This window comes from Leopardus geoffroyi, chromosome B3 (genome assembly GCF_018350155.1).
Source record: "Leopardus geoffroyi isolate Oge1 chromosome B3, O.geoffroyi_Oge1_pat1.0, whole genome shotgun sequence".
Classification (NCBI taxonomy): Eukaryota; Metazoa; Chordata; class Mammalia; order Carnivora; family Felidae; genus Leopardus; species Leopardus geoffroyi.
The window spans coordinates 41,968,085-41,982,903 of record NC_059337.1 but is presented as its reverse complement, the minus strand read 5'-3'; the positions used below and the strand labels follow the sequence as shown (position 1 = coordinate 41,982,903).

General features: G+C 43.4%; 1 protein-coding gene across 3 annotated transcripts; it reads right to left on the bottom strand.

Moving 5' to 3' along the window:
• Nucleotides 1–1,905: 1,905 nt before the first annotated feature.
• Nucleotides 1,906–5,650, bottom strand: RPS27L (ribosomal protein S27 like). Of its 3 annotated transcripts, none has more exons than XM_045449492.1 (4): nt 5,529–5,650; nt 4,531–4,639; nt 3,752–3,862; nt 1,906–2,102 (listed from the first exon to the last, which is right to left on the bottom strand). In XM_045449492.1, exons 1-4 carry the CDS (start codon nt 5,532–5,534, stop codon nt 2,074–2,076), a joined length of 255 nt encoding a protein of 84 aa, XP_045305448.1. In that variant the 5' UTR covers nt 5,535–5,650; the 3' UTR covers nt 1,906–2,073. The 3 variants fall into 3 exon arrangements, with proteins under 3 accessions (XP_045305448.1, XP_045305450.1, XP_045305449.1); XM_045449494.1 differs by lacking the exon at nt 5,529–5,650 and adding an exon at nt 5,254–5,458; XM_045449493.1 differs by lacking the exon at nt 5,529–5,650 and adding an exon at nt 4,742–5,196.
• Between the last annotated feature and the right edge of the window lie 9,169 nt (nt 5,651–14,819).

The window sequence follows — 14,819 nt, the reverse complement described above, 5'->3', positions numbered from 1 at the left end:
CAATACACCATTCACTTCCCAGTGCCAAATATCTCCATAACTTAATCCTTGGATATATTTTTCGAAGTACAAACCCTTTCTTTCAGTACTATTTCCAAGGAAATTTTCAGGGATTTGCCCTCTAGATTAGATATCACAGGTTTTGCTCCTTTCCATTTCAATAGGCTGCCATCCCCACTGGTCTCCATGGGGCCAAGTTTCCTGAACTGTGCAAGCTGAGGTGAGTTGAGGCACAAGAAAAGCTTTGATACTGGGTATCTTTTGGATACCATGCCAACTTGTAGTTCCAGGTAGTTAATATGTGACACCACATTCCTTTCGATGTATCAGATCTTTTTTTTTTTCATGTTTACTTTCAGAGAGAGCTGAGCAGGGGAGGGACAGAGAAAGGGAGACAGAACCCCAAGCAGGCTCCACGCTGTCAGTGCAGAGCCTAACGCCCAATGTAGGGCTCGATCTCAAGAACCATGAGATCATGACCCCAGCCAAAATCAAGAGTCAGATGCTTAACCAACTGAGGTACTCAGGCAGCCCTGATGATGTCGTATCTTTGCAAAGCTGGGTTTTGGGTCATTGCTGTGATAAAAAGCAAGTACTACGCAAAAATCAGTGTGGAAGAAAGATGGCAGTTGTCTAGTCTGATCCCCATTTTGAGAAACCGTGCAGTGCCCAAAAGGGACACCCATTCGATTACTAATGTGGTCATTTAAGAATGAGATAAAAAATACCACTTTTGTTTTTAATTTACATGTATTAGAACCTAACTACTTAATGTTAACTGTTAGGTTTTGTTTTGTTTTGTTTTGGCCAAGGAACTCTGAAAAAATTACTGAGACTCTAAAGATACCATAAACCAAGCAAGTTTGGAAACGTTTGGGTTATTTACTTCCCCATATATTACATTCCAAACTTTGGATAGTTCTTCAGTTTGTTTTTGGAGAGAGAGAGAGGGCAAGCAGGGGAGAGCAAGCAGAGGGAGAGAGAGAGAATCTCAAGCAGGCTCCACACTCAGCATGGAGCCTAATGCAGAGGGCAATGCAGTGCTCAATCCCAAGACCCTGAGATCGTGACCTGAGCAGAAATCAAGAGTCGGACGCTCAACAGGTTGAGCCACCCAGGTGCCCCAAGTTTTTCAGTTCTTGTGCCACATTCCTCTTGTATATGAATATGTTTAAGGATCAGCCTTCCAGATTGGGGGTGAATATATAGAAACATCTCTTGATAGCAAAGGCCCATCTTAAGTGCCTACTTTAAAGATAACACGTCAAATACAAGCAGTCCAATGTGGCTAGAGGGAGATACACTCCACTTCCTAGCTCCCTAGGATCACTCCATAAACTATCAAAATGACAAGGAGACACCAGAGCCACTCAACACACATCTGTAATCAGGTGTGCTCATGTGTCTGGATCAGAGAATTCCATGCCATCTACCATTCCCAACCAGGACATCCTAGGGTAAATCATGCTACTCCTGATGTCTCCTCTCAAATTTCCTACCCCAAAAGGAGCTTCCTATAACTCAGACCCCAGCTGCAGTTATTCTACTAAATTATGCAGCATGTTAGGGCCACAAAAACGCAAACCATTACATTATAATTACTCTGTAGTTATACTGATTGTTACAGCACATTAAATATGTACTTCTGTAAATGTGTTTCCATAGTTACAATAGCAAACTATTTTTAGAATTAACAAATAATGGACTTCTTTCCATTTTTTAATTGTTTAGCCCACTCACAGCAATTTGGAAAAGGGCTGAAAATCAAATATTTAGGGTTTCCAGTCTTGAAATGAGACAAACTAATCAGAATACACTTCTTAAAATGTTTATACCAAATTCACACAGTATACATATAAACATAGAGCATAGTCACACATACTTTAAAAAAAAGAAAAAGGGGAATTTGCCCATAATCAAAACTTTATTGAAAAACTGACACCAAAATAGGAGATGACTGTTGTATACCTTACAAAATTAAACATAATTACATTATCTTGGTAGATTAACCAGAATTATTGAACTGATAAGGCTTTCTGCGATAGAACACAAATTCAAGAGGTTGTGTGATCATTAGTGTTGCTTTCTTCTAAATGAACACCCTGCAAAGGAATCACAAGAGCACATTAAACAAGTGTACTCTATCTCTAGTATAGTTTTAATGACAAAAAGTACTTTTTAAGTTAAAAAAAAACAAAGTTTTAGGAATATTAGATTAACATTCATATATACGTTATTTATCCTTTTATACTAGAACTTTATTATAATAAATCTTGTACATTTGAATTTATTCTGATGTGACTATAACTATTATTCCTGTTTCTCAAATGCTATGTTGGAGTCTACATAAGACCATGAGCCTAAATTCAACAGTTAAAACTTTAACGCCAGCTATCAGAAAATGCAATCTTAGTTTTTAGGAATTATTTTGAATCACTTCCCAAGAAACTAATTTTGATGAGGATGCTCTTCAAGTCTGCTAGGAAAACTCTAATACCCTATTAATCATCCATCAGCACATGGGCACAAAACTCCAAGATCATGGCATGATATAAAGGTTTAAAAACTCTTGCAAGTATACTTTTGAGAGCAACACTACACTTAAATATCGTATGCTGACCTCATACTTAGATCTCACCAGCTCACACAAAATACATTTTAGATTAGTTCCCAAACCACTTATAACTCTTCTGGTGAGAACAATGTGGAATTCACAACTCCCCAAAATATCACAAGCAAATTTCAAATATAATTATGGAACTCTAAGTCTATAAGTACTACTATGGAAAACAATATTCATAATTACTCTTTTTTTTCTTGGTGCACGAAAGTGAAAGAGCAACCCAAACGGGATTTTTAAGGGCACCCGGCTGCCTCAGTCAGTAGAGCATGTGACTTGATCTCAGGGCTGTAAGTTTGAGCCTCACACTGGAGGTAGAGATTACTTAAAAATAAAGTCTTTAATAAGTAGATGAATAAATACATAAAAATTTTTAAATGAGATGTTTTATTAAGCAGGTACTCACAAATCAAAACCTCTGGCATTTTAATTTATACATTAGTTTTCTGTTGCTTAGCCAGCAATGATAAAAACTGTCTTCAGTCAAATGCGTCAACTATATATGAAACAAAATATTTATGATGGAATTTTTAAAATTCTATGGTTTTAGGGGCGCCTGGGTGGCGCAGTCGGTTGAGCGTCCGACTTCAGCCAGGTCACGATCTCGCGGTCCGTGAGTTCGAGCCCCGCGTCGGGCTCTGGGCTGATGGCTCAGGGCCTGGAGCCTGTTTCCGATTCTGTGTCTCCCTCTCTCTCTGCCCCTCCCCCGTTCATGCTCTGTCTCTCTCTGTCCCAAAAATAAATAAACGTTGAAAAAAAAAAAAATTAAAAAAAAAAAAAAAAAAATTCTATGGTTTTAAAAATCTGTATGTACTATTGTATGTAGTTATTGTTTGGCTCCATTTTGACTTCTGTTTAAAATTCCAAGTTAAACAAACTAAATGACTAACCGTAACAGAATTAGGTGTTCCAAGCTAAGAAAAATAATAGTTACATGAGTTCTTTACAAAGTCAAGAATATAAACTTAGCCATCTGAGCAGGGTACTCTTTACTGAAAGAGCATACGATGAAAGATACAACTATTTTGGTAATAATGAATTTAAGATTTCTTTTAAACTGGTTTTTAGTAAAGGACGACATTTATAATCATAAAATCTCATCACTGGGTTAGAAACGGCCAAATGACATACCTTCTGTGAGTCTGGCCTTTCCTCCCGTTGGCTGGCACAACACTGTTGAACAGCCTACACAAAGAACCACCGTCTGAGCATGGCTGAAAACCGTGGTAATCTTGTAGCAACCTAGAAAAAGGGCAAATTGAAAGCGAAAAGCAGAAGAAAATAAAGCATATTGTTCAACATATTTCTAGCAAAGATTTGTAAAAGATTAAGACTTTAATGTTTGCAACAGCAAGCCACATATTTAACGTCACATAAAAAATGTTTTTAAAAGCCAACAGGTGAAGTTAGTAATATATTTTATTGAACTATTTCCAAAATATTATTACCATTGCAACATGTAATCAATATGGTTTTTGTGTGTGTATGTGCTACATCTTAAAAATCAGGTGTACATTTTACACTTAAGGAATATTTCCCATTTTGGCCACATTTCCAGTGCTCAGTAGCTGCCTATGGCTAATGGCCACCACACTGGGCAGCACAGCTTTACACTGAAGAATCAACATACTTTTCATGATTAGTTTCAAGAAAACTAACCATCTGCATAGCTTAACACTTACTAAGTCAAATGTCATATCCCCTTTGGAGTCTCCTCTTCACCACCCCCGCCCCCAAATCTTTCTCCTATGGTTTGAATAGTTTACTAGGAAACTGTCCCTTTTGACATTCCAATTCTGTAATCCCACTGCTAGTCAACAAAGGGTCCTAAGGGATCTAAACATACACACCACATTAGCAATCCCTTCAGAAATTTTCCTTGAGAAAGGAATTAAGATCTGAAATTTTACCTGGGCATTTTACATCCATAAAATAGGAATTTGGGCTTTGAACTAGACGTTTCTTCTTATGTTTTTTCTTTTCCTCTTCCAAGGACGGGTGGAGTAAATCTCTAGCCAACTGAATAAAAAAAAGTATTATTATTCCCAGAATGAATCCACAATGGTGGCAGATTTAACCAGACTTAAAATACACACGCAAAAAAGGGAATAAAAGTCATACTCAGCCGACGCAACATGTCAGATACTTGTTATTTTTTTAGCCTGTTAACTTTAATCCATACTTTTTATAATGCTTGTGTTCTCTACGTCCCGGTAAAGGAACTCTAGGACGATCAAGAAGCATATGGTAAGGTTAATCTCGTTCTTCTTTAGTCCGCTGAGTAACAGTCTCCGATAAAAACAACACTGTGGTGCTAAGTAAGAACTTGACCCCAACCGTGCACCCGCTGAAAGTAGAAATCGCTGAGGTAGACCGGAGAGTGCCAACCCGGGGGTGACTTCTGCCCCCGGGGTTCAACATCTGATCTGACAGGTACTCTGAGCGGCTGAAGCCTGACTGTCCTTGATGCAGTTAACAAGTAAGGTAACTGCGAAGACAGTTTTGAAAAAGGAAACCAGCAGAAAATCGCTTCCGAGACGAGGAGAGAACCACCAAGCACAAGGAGAGCAAAAAGACTCCAAAGACTACAGTCTCGCGAGCGCCCACCCAAACCCAAGAAGGCTGAGTGTTACCGAGAAGCTGTGTCCCCCTAGCTAGGGACTCGAGACCTAAGCACTGGGCGGCCCCGGGTCCACCCCGCTCCACGCCCATGCAGGGCCCGACACGCCGCGCCGTCCAGGCAAGTCCCAACAAGTCCGCCACGCGCGGAGGAGCTGCGGGATCCGCGCCCCTGAAATGCGTTCGGCAGGGACCCCCGGGCCCGCGGAAGCGTCGGGCTAACCCGCCCCCAGGACCCCTAGACAGAGAAGCCCGAAATAAACGGAAAACCAGAAAGTAAACAACTCACAGGCATGTTGATCCTTTCGCAATCCCAGCCAGTCCCGATCTCTAAGGCGACACCCCTAACGAGCAGCACGCGATCTGGCGAGCTGCATCAACTTCCGGGATAGAGGCGGCTGGGCGGAGCGGAGCGTCAGGACTAGAGGGCCGGTCCGCTCTAGGCGCTCCTCTCGGTGGTGGGGGTCGGCTTCGGCCGGGTCAGCCGATCAGGGGCTGCGGGAGAGGCCCTGAGGTTCCCCTCGTGCCGAAAGCCCGAACCGCACCAGCCTCGCGGGCTCCTGGGCCAGGGCCGCCGGCCGTAGGGCTGCGCGTCGAGCCAGCGGTGCCCGGAGTGAGGCTCAGGCGGTGTGTCCGGCTGGGAAGCCTCCTGGGGCTTAGGCCGCGGAGGGGGAACGCTGACGGCCGCCTGAGCCCCGCGGCTAGGGGAACCGGGCGGGCGCGGTGGGTGGCCCCCGCCACGGTCCTGGTCGCCAGGCCCCCGGCTCTCGCCGCCGTTCTCTGTTCGTTTTTTAAAAAATAGTAGCGTCAGTCAAAACCGTTAACCCGTGTTGGAGAAATTATGAAGGGTTCCTATACTTGAGCATCCACCTTCCAAGGTACCCGTTAAGTTCTTTGTGGGATGCGGCTGTGCCTTGGGTTTGCTTCGCCCTGAAGTTTTTAAGAAGCAGGATTCGCTGCCAGGCTTAGTTCACCGCATGGTTCCTTCCTGCCTCCGCGGACAACTGGGGCCTGAAAAAAATGGTGTCACTGAGAGCCAGACTTGAAATGTGGTGGTTTTTTTTTCTTTTTATTTATATTTAAGTTAGTTAATGTACAGTGTAGTCTTGGCTTCAGGAGTAGAACCAAGTGACTCATCTTTTACATATGACACTCAGTGCTCATCCAGGAAAGTGCCTGCCTTTTTTTCTTTAATTTTTTTTAGGTTTATTTATTTTGAGAGAAACAGATAGTGCGGGTGGGGGAGGGGCAGAGAGAGAGGGAGACAGAGAATACCAGGCAGGCTCTGCACTGTTAGCATGGAGCCCAGCATGGGGCTTGAACTCCCCAAACCTTGAGATCGTGACCAGAGCCAAAACCAAGGGTCGGATGTTTAACTGACTGAGCCACCCAGGTGTCTCCCCACCTCCCCAGCGAAAAGTGTCCTCCTTAATGCCCATCACCCATTTAACCTCCCCCCTGCCCCCCACCCCGCCAAACCCTCAGTTTGTTCTCAGTATTTAAAAGCCTCTTATTGTTTGCCTCCCTCTCTGTTCATCTGTTGAGTTTTTCAAAGTCCACATATGAGGGAAATCGTATCTGTCTCTGCTTGACTTACCTCACTTAGCATAATACCCTCTAGTTCCATCCACTTGTTAGAAATGGCAAGGTTTCATTCTTTTTCATCACTAAGTGGTATTCCGTTGTATGTATATACCACATCTTTTTTATCCATTCATCAGTCATGGACATTTGGGCTTTTTCCATATTTTGGCTATTGTTCATAGCGCTGCCATAAACATTGGGGTGCATGTGCCCCTTGGAACTGAAGTATTTTTGATGAGGATGAACTTGAGGGATGGATGTGAACAAGTGTAATTAAAAGGATACCAAGGAGAAAAATGTGCTAGATAACATTGTCAATCACCTTTTATTTCACACATTTTGGCAAATGGAGAAAAATTGAAGAAAATTAAAATGACCATCCAGAGATAAACATTATTGACATTTTGACCTTCCCAACATTTTTTATTTACTTGCATAGTAAATAGTAATATACTTGGGGTTTGGGTTTTACATAATTGTTATCTTGTGCATATTCTTTTGTAGACTTTGTTTTCCCCCATTCATTATATAATGAACACTGCTCCGTGTTACATGTTTTCCCACATTATGACTTTTTTTTTTTTAATGTTTTCATTTATTTTTGAGACAGAGAGAGACAGAGCATGAGCGGGGAAGGGGCAGAGAGAGAGGGAGACACAGAATCTGAAGCAGGCTCCAGGCTCTGAGCTGTCAGCCCAGAGCCTGACGCCGGGCTCGAACTCACAGACTGTGAGATCATGACCTGAGCTGAAGTCGGACACTTAACCAACTGAGCCACCCAGGCGCCCCCACATTATGACTTTTAATGTGCACACAGCATTCATACTATCAATATATAGCCTCCTTTCATCCATACACTAAAGTGGACGTTGAATTTAGGTTTTTTAAATATTACAAAATACCATTTTATGAAGATAAGTATATGGAACTATAATACAGTAGTGTAGGCAGAATAATGACCCCCAAAGACTTCAGCATTAATCCCCAGGACCTATGGTTACATGACAACTGGAATTAAGCTTGCTAATTAGCTAACTAGGAGCATTGTCTGTGTAGGCCGGATGTGATCACAAGGGTCCTTAAAAGTGGAAGAGGAAAACAGACGAAGAGTCAGGGAAAGAGATGCGGTGATGAAAGAAAGGTCTGAGGGATGCTGTGTTGCTGGATTTGAAGATGGAAGAAGGGGAACCTGAGGCAAGGAATGCGGGCAGCCTCTAGAAGCTGGAAATGGACACTGCCCTGGAGTCTCCAGAAGGAACACGGTCCTGCCAGCACCTCAGTTTTAACCCAGTGAGACCAGGTCGGACTTTGAACTACAGAACTGTGACTTAAAAAATGTTTTAAGCCACTAACTTTACGGTTTTTTGTTCCAGTAGGAAACTAATCCAATAATGAAGACCCATGTAGCTACCCCCCAATTCTGTCAAATCTTAACATTCAGTACTCCCTCCCCAGAATTTGTCATTGTTAAAATAACACTGTCGTAAACATTCTTGTAGGTAAGTCTCTGTGCACGTCCTTGATTATCTCCTTAAGATAAATTCCTAGAGTACAAACTGCTGAGTCAAAGTTATGCACATTTTGGGGAGCCTGGGTGGCTCACTCGGTTAAGCGTCCAGCTTCGGCTCAGGTCGCGATCTCACGGATCTTGAGTTCAAGCCCCGCATCAGGCTCTGTGCTGACAGCTCAGAGCCTGGAGCCTACTTCGGATTCTGTGTCTCCCTCTCTGTCTCTGCCCCTCCCCCATTCTCACTCTGTGTCTTTCCCTCTCTCTCATAAATAAATAAACATTTAAAATAATTTTTTTAAGTTATGCACATTGTAAGGTTTATAATATAAACTACCCGGGCCCCTGAGTGCTCAGTCAACTGAGCATCCGACTTTGGCTCAGGTTATGATCTTGCAGTTCATGACTTCATGAGCCCACATGGGGCTCAGTGCTGTCAGCACCTAAAGTGTCATCAGCACAGAGCCTGCTTGGGATCCTCTATCTCCCTGTCTCTTTGCCCCTCCCCCACTTGTGTGCACATGCTCTCTCTCTCTCAAAAGTAAATAAACATTAAAAAAAATAATAATATAAACTATCAATTACCCTCCAGAAAAATCAAACCAATTTACATTCCAGTTATAAATATTTGAGATGCCCCTCTCTTTTACCCTTGACAATACTGGATATTATGTTTTTCCCTATCTCAGTCAATCCTGAAGAACTGTATGGTATTTTATCACATTTCACTGTTATTTAATTAATATTTTCCAGTGCTTATTGGCAGTTCACATATTTCCATTGAGGTGATCATCCATTTCTTCCTTTCTGTGTTAATGACATTAACCAGTAATCACATGTGCTGCAAGTGTTTTCCCAACTCATTAGTTCCTGTTAACTTTATCCTGTTTAATTTTTTTTTTTTTTTTTTTTTTTTTGGTGATTTGTTTATTTCAAACTATTGGTTTTTCCTTTTTTTTTTTTTTTTTTTTTTTTTTTTTTGCTTTTGTGTTTTCACAGGCCTTGGCCATGTTAGGATCAGCTAAACTTTCTTCTAATTCTTTTGTTGTGGTATTCATTCTTTAACTTTTTAATTAACCTGGAATTGATTTTGGCACTTGATATGCAGTAGGCCTCAGAACGCTTTTTTTTTTTTAAGTTTATTTATTCATTTTGTGAGAGAGGGAGGGAGGGAGAGAGAGAGAACCAGCAGGGGAGGGCCAGAGAGAGGGGGACAGAGGATCTGAAGTTGGCACCAGAGAGCCCGATGTGGGGCTCCTCCAACCATGAGATCATGACCTGAGCCGAAGTCAGACACTTAACCGACTGAGCCAGGAGGCGCCCCCCCTCAGAACACTTTCTAACGACCACTCCTAGTTATTGCTTCCCTTCCTTACTAATGCCCCGTACAGTGTCAAAACCCTCAACTTCTGAGACACAGTAATGGCATGGGAAATAAAACTCAAGGTCAGAAAGACCTGGACGCCACAACTCTGCCTCCTCCTCCAAAGCTAAGCGTCTCCTAAAATGTCCCGCTGTCTTTGCACTGCTGGCAGATTAAGGGACCCAGAGTCCCTTTGCCTTGGCAGTCTGCTCTCAGGGATCCGGCGCAAGGAGCCCCCACCTGGCTTCCCAAAGTGCCAGTTGGAATTCTGTGTACTGCTGAGAACTCCCCAGCGGTTCTACCTGGCCACGTCTGAGAAAGTGCTTCTGTTATCTCCTGTTCAGTACCAGCCTCACAAGTGCGCAGCCGTCTCCGCTCCCTTCCCCCTTTGTCAACTTCAGACACTGGGAAAGCGCACAGGTGTTCCAATTAAGCTAGGAACTTAACTTAACCGGTGCTAAATTTCAGGCTAGCCAAGACCAGTTCTAAATAGGTCAGATCCCTACTTGCCCCGGAGCGGGGGCGTGCCTCTGGCTTGTGCCCTTCTTTTCCCAGAAAGATGGTGGGAGATTCGTTTTGTCTTAAGAAATTTGGGGTACGAGGTGGGGCCCAAAGATAACTTTTCACACTCCTGCCTTCCTAAGTATTTTTCTGAGAAACTCTGAGAAATCTGTGTCATCAGCAAACTGTCACAAGGTTGTATTCTTTTTCTCTTCCTCTGTGCTCCACCTGTTGTCAGGATTCAAAGCTTGAGTGGCTTACTCTCAACACATTCCTGAAATCAACAGCAACTTCTGAAAGCTCGCCTCTTCTCTGCTCACCAGTTCTCCAACAGGATCACGATCATTGTCCCAAAAGCTCCGCTGTGGGGGTTGAAGTTCACCTGTCATTCATGAGGATGTTTGACACTCTCAGGTAAGCTCCCGTCTAGAAGGGGTAAGAGTCTCAGGTGCAAACTCTGTTGTCATTTTCTCTTCCATGCCAGCTGAATTTCTGACAGAAGCTGAGCCCCACTGGGCTGTACTATAGGCTCAATGTTTGTGTCCCCCTGAAATTCATAGGTTGAATCCTAACTTCCCAGTGTGGTGGTACTGAGAGGTGAGGACTCTGAGAGGTGGTTAGGTCATCAGGATGGAGCCCTCATGAATGGAATTAGTGCCATTATTAAAGAAGCCTGAGAAAGCTCCCTCACTCCTTCTACCATGTAAGGACATAGTGAGAACACTGCCATCTATGAACTAGGAAGTGGGCTCCAAATCTGCCCACACCATTGATCTTGGACTTGCCAGCCTCCAGAATTGTGAGAAATAAATGTCTGTTATTTAAGCCACCCACTCTAGAGTATATTGTTATAGCAGCCTAAACAGGCTAAGTAGTCTGGCCTGGCAGAACATTTCACCTCATTCTTGGAGATTGTGCTAGGTTTTCCATGACCTGATCTGCTCTCCATCCTTCACCCTTCTCTGTGCCCAGGAAGCTGACTTTGATGGACTGCATCTGCTGAGTTCTCTTGTCCTCTGGTTTCTACTTGAGTTGGGCCAATGGGAGGTATTAGTAGGAAATCACAAGGTGTGTGAAGAGAAATATTGGGGTATTCACTCCCCTGGATCTATCTATGGTGGGCTATTTTCTTCATGTGGCTGTGCTTCTCGAAATTAAACAGTTGTGGGGCACCTAGGGCTCAGTGGGTTAAGTGTCTGACTCTTGATCTCAGCTCAGGTCTTTTATTTTTTTGATGTTTATTTTTGAGAGAGAAGAAGAGAGAGAGTGTGAGCAGGAGAGGGGCAGAGAAAGTGGGAGACAGAGGATTTGAAGTGGGTTCTCCACCTTCAGTGCTTTCGATGCAGGGCTCGAACTCACTAACCATAAGATCATGACCTAAGCTGAAGTCAGACACTTAACCAACTGAGCCACACAGGTGTCCCTCAGCTCAGGTCTTAATCTCATGATCCTGAATTCAGGTGCCTCATTCGGCTCCGTGCTGGGGGTGAGGCCTCTTAAAAAATAAAAATAAAGGGACATCTGCGTGGCTCAGTTGGTTAAGCATCCGACTCTTGATTTCAGCTCAAGTCACGATCTCATGGTTTGTGAGAAGGAGCCTGTGTCGTGCTCTGTGCTGACAGTGTGGGGACTGCTTGAGATTCTCTCTCTCCTTCTCTCTCTCTGCCCCTCCCCCGGTAAATAAATAAATAAACAAATAAAAATAAAAGAAACAGTTGTTTCAGGTGTCCCTTTCCTACAGCTTTTATGGGATTCCAGTCAATACATCCTCCTCTTTTGGTTCTTCTGCCTGAGGGATGGTATCTCACCATCTTTTGTTCATTTCTGTTAACCCTGCCTCAACCTTGTAAATAATACCTACATGAAGCTATCTTCAGTCATCTCTTCTGAGTGGGCCATTTGTACTCTACCAGGACCCTGACATGGGGATCCCCTTTCAGGATATGCTCCTCTTTAGCCCGCCAGGCTTTGGAGATCTGTAGATGGGTCTGTCTGCCCTTCAGCTCTCAATCAGACCAGGCCACAGAAGGATGTCCTTTGCCCCTGACTGTGGAACACTTCACGTTTAACAGGTTGTGGCTTCAGATGGAAATGGGAATCTTAAGAGAGACAGCCTAGAGTCCTAGCCATGAAGATCTTTGACATGTTATGGGCAGCACTGGGATCACCTAAGAACTTTCTGGAAATGGAGACTCAGGCCCCACCCCCTACCTCTTGAGTCAGAATCTGCATTTTAACAAGATGGCCTGGCAATTTGCATGCAGATCCCAGACCTAGAAACACCGCCCTAGATTTACCAACTGGCATTCTCTCTGGAGCCTTCTTACCTCCTCTGTGGGACTCTATGAAAACCAGAACCCAGATTCCCACTACTCCAGACAACAAATCAAGGCTATTTCTCTAGATTGCAACACGGAAGTTCCCCTCTTCCCTCCTTTTCCAAGATGCTTTGTCCATTTTAGTAGATCTTATTCTCTCTTACTATGTCCAGGAACCTTTTAAGTCAGTGGGACTCAAACTTGGTTGCACATTAGAATCACCAGAGGAGCATCCCAGGTCAGTTTAAGAGCATATGGGGGTGGGACCCAGGCGGCAGTGTTTTTTATAACTCCCCAGGTAATTCCAGGAGGAGTCAAGGTTGAGAACTACTACTCTCCATTCTCCAGAGGGCTCAAAATTTTCAAAAGCAAAGCCCAGAAGAACTACAGGCTACTCCTGCTGAAAGGTAGAAAGAAGGACAAATACAGAGGGAGAAAAAAATCATTAATATTTGGTACATCAAGACTCGGTAGCCAGGTGAGACCTGCCAGCACCGTCTTGCCTGCCTTGATGGCCGGGTGCTTGGTCTCCATGTCTCTCCAGCTGTTGCTTCCTGCAAACCCTCTCATCGCCTGCCTGAGTCTCCAGGGGAGAAGTGAGCTACTGAGAGGCCAGGTGTTCTCTCATAACTTCACTGTCTCCCCACAGCTCACAGTGAAGATATTTTATGAAGATGCTGGGGTCAGCAAAAATGTATGCAAATGTAACCTTTCCCTTTTCTGCAGCACTTACTGCCTACATTAATCCTTTCTCAATGACCACTGCTGTCTTGTGTGGTTTTTCTCTGCAAGTTCTTGTACTGCAGGTTCACGCTCCTCATGTTCCTCTGAGTGTGTTCTCTTCCTTAGAAGTCCATAGGCTTAAGATCAGGATGTGCTGTCATTCCCCCACTTGTCTAGTAGCATGATAGGCACAGGAATATGTCCAGAGTGCCATCTACTCAATGTAACTGGCTTGATCGTCTTTCTTTGAGAACTAACTCTTCTCCCTCTGGTTTATCCATAACCCTTCTTTTTCTCTCATAACTTTATAGGTCCTTCTTGATGCATGCCTTTGGTATTTCCTCTGCCTCAACTTGGTGTGATGAGAAGACCGAACGACCACAGAATTCTGGCCAAGCCCAAGTTAACTTGTTTTCTGAAACTGAAAAAGTAAGTGTAAGTCATTATAAGGTTAATGAGATATTATAGTGATATAGTGATATGGAGATAGTATAGCCTTCCCTTGGAAGGCATGTTCAAGCAAAAATAAATGAAAATCATTCTGTTTTCCCATTAGATAAAAGCTGATTAAAAGGCTAATGGGTCAGCAGGCTCAGAGTATTAAGAAGAATGGTGCTCTGTTTATTCACATTTATTTTATTTTTTTTTTAATTTTTTTTTTTCAACGTTTATTTATTTTTGGGACAGAGAGAGACAGAGCATGAACGGGGGAGGGGCAGAGAGAGAGGGAGACACAGAATCGGAAACAGGCTCCAGGCTCTGAGCCATCAGCCCAGAGCCCGACGCGGGGCTCGAACTCACGGACCGCAAGATCGTGACCTGGCTGAAGTCGGACGCTTAACCGACTGCGCCACCCAGGCGCCCCTGTTTATTCACATTTAAAAACTTACTCAACTATTTGCAGAATGTCTATATACAGAACGGGCAGGCAATGCAGAAACTTTTTAAGCCTAATAGCCACTTAACTGTGCTGTTTCCCTATCTGTAAAATGAAAATATTTATGTCTGCTTCATAAGGTTATATGAAGACAGAATGAGGTAATGCTTGTAAAGTGCACAGTATACTAAGTGCTCAGTCAATGCCAACTGTAATTCCTAGAGCTTGTTGATTACAAAGGAATCGGTTGGCTCTGTGAATCTCGGGCTGATGATGATTTCCCTCTTAGTGACTTGTAAAATTCTAGCTTTTTAGAATAGTTCTGATTTAGGGAAGACCATGAATTTGTTCCAGCTGCGGAAAATACTTGCTGGTGTCTTACCTTTCAATCAAAACCTGAGAGACTGTTCTTTCAAAGTCCAATAGGTGGCACAAGGAGCCACTTGTCATGCAGGACAAGCACTGGCCAGCAGAGAGCCTTATCTTCCCAGCTCCAGAGGGCCTTAGTCCTGGCTCTGTCTCCCTATAGACTCTTTAAATATATAGACTGGGTTATTACAAGTTTTAGGAAAAATAGATGTGACTTAGAAGGCAGTTGAGAATGAGTCTAATCTTCCCCAAGTATTTCCCCCTAAATATTCCACTCATCTGAAACTAGTTAACTCTGTTAAACTACTTAAATTCCAAATCACCCTTAGGTGAAAGTT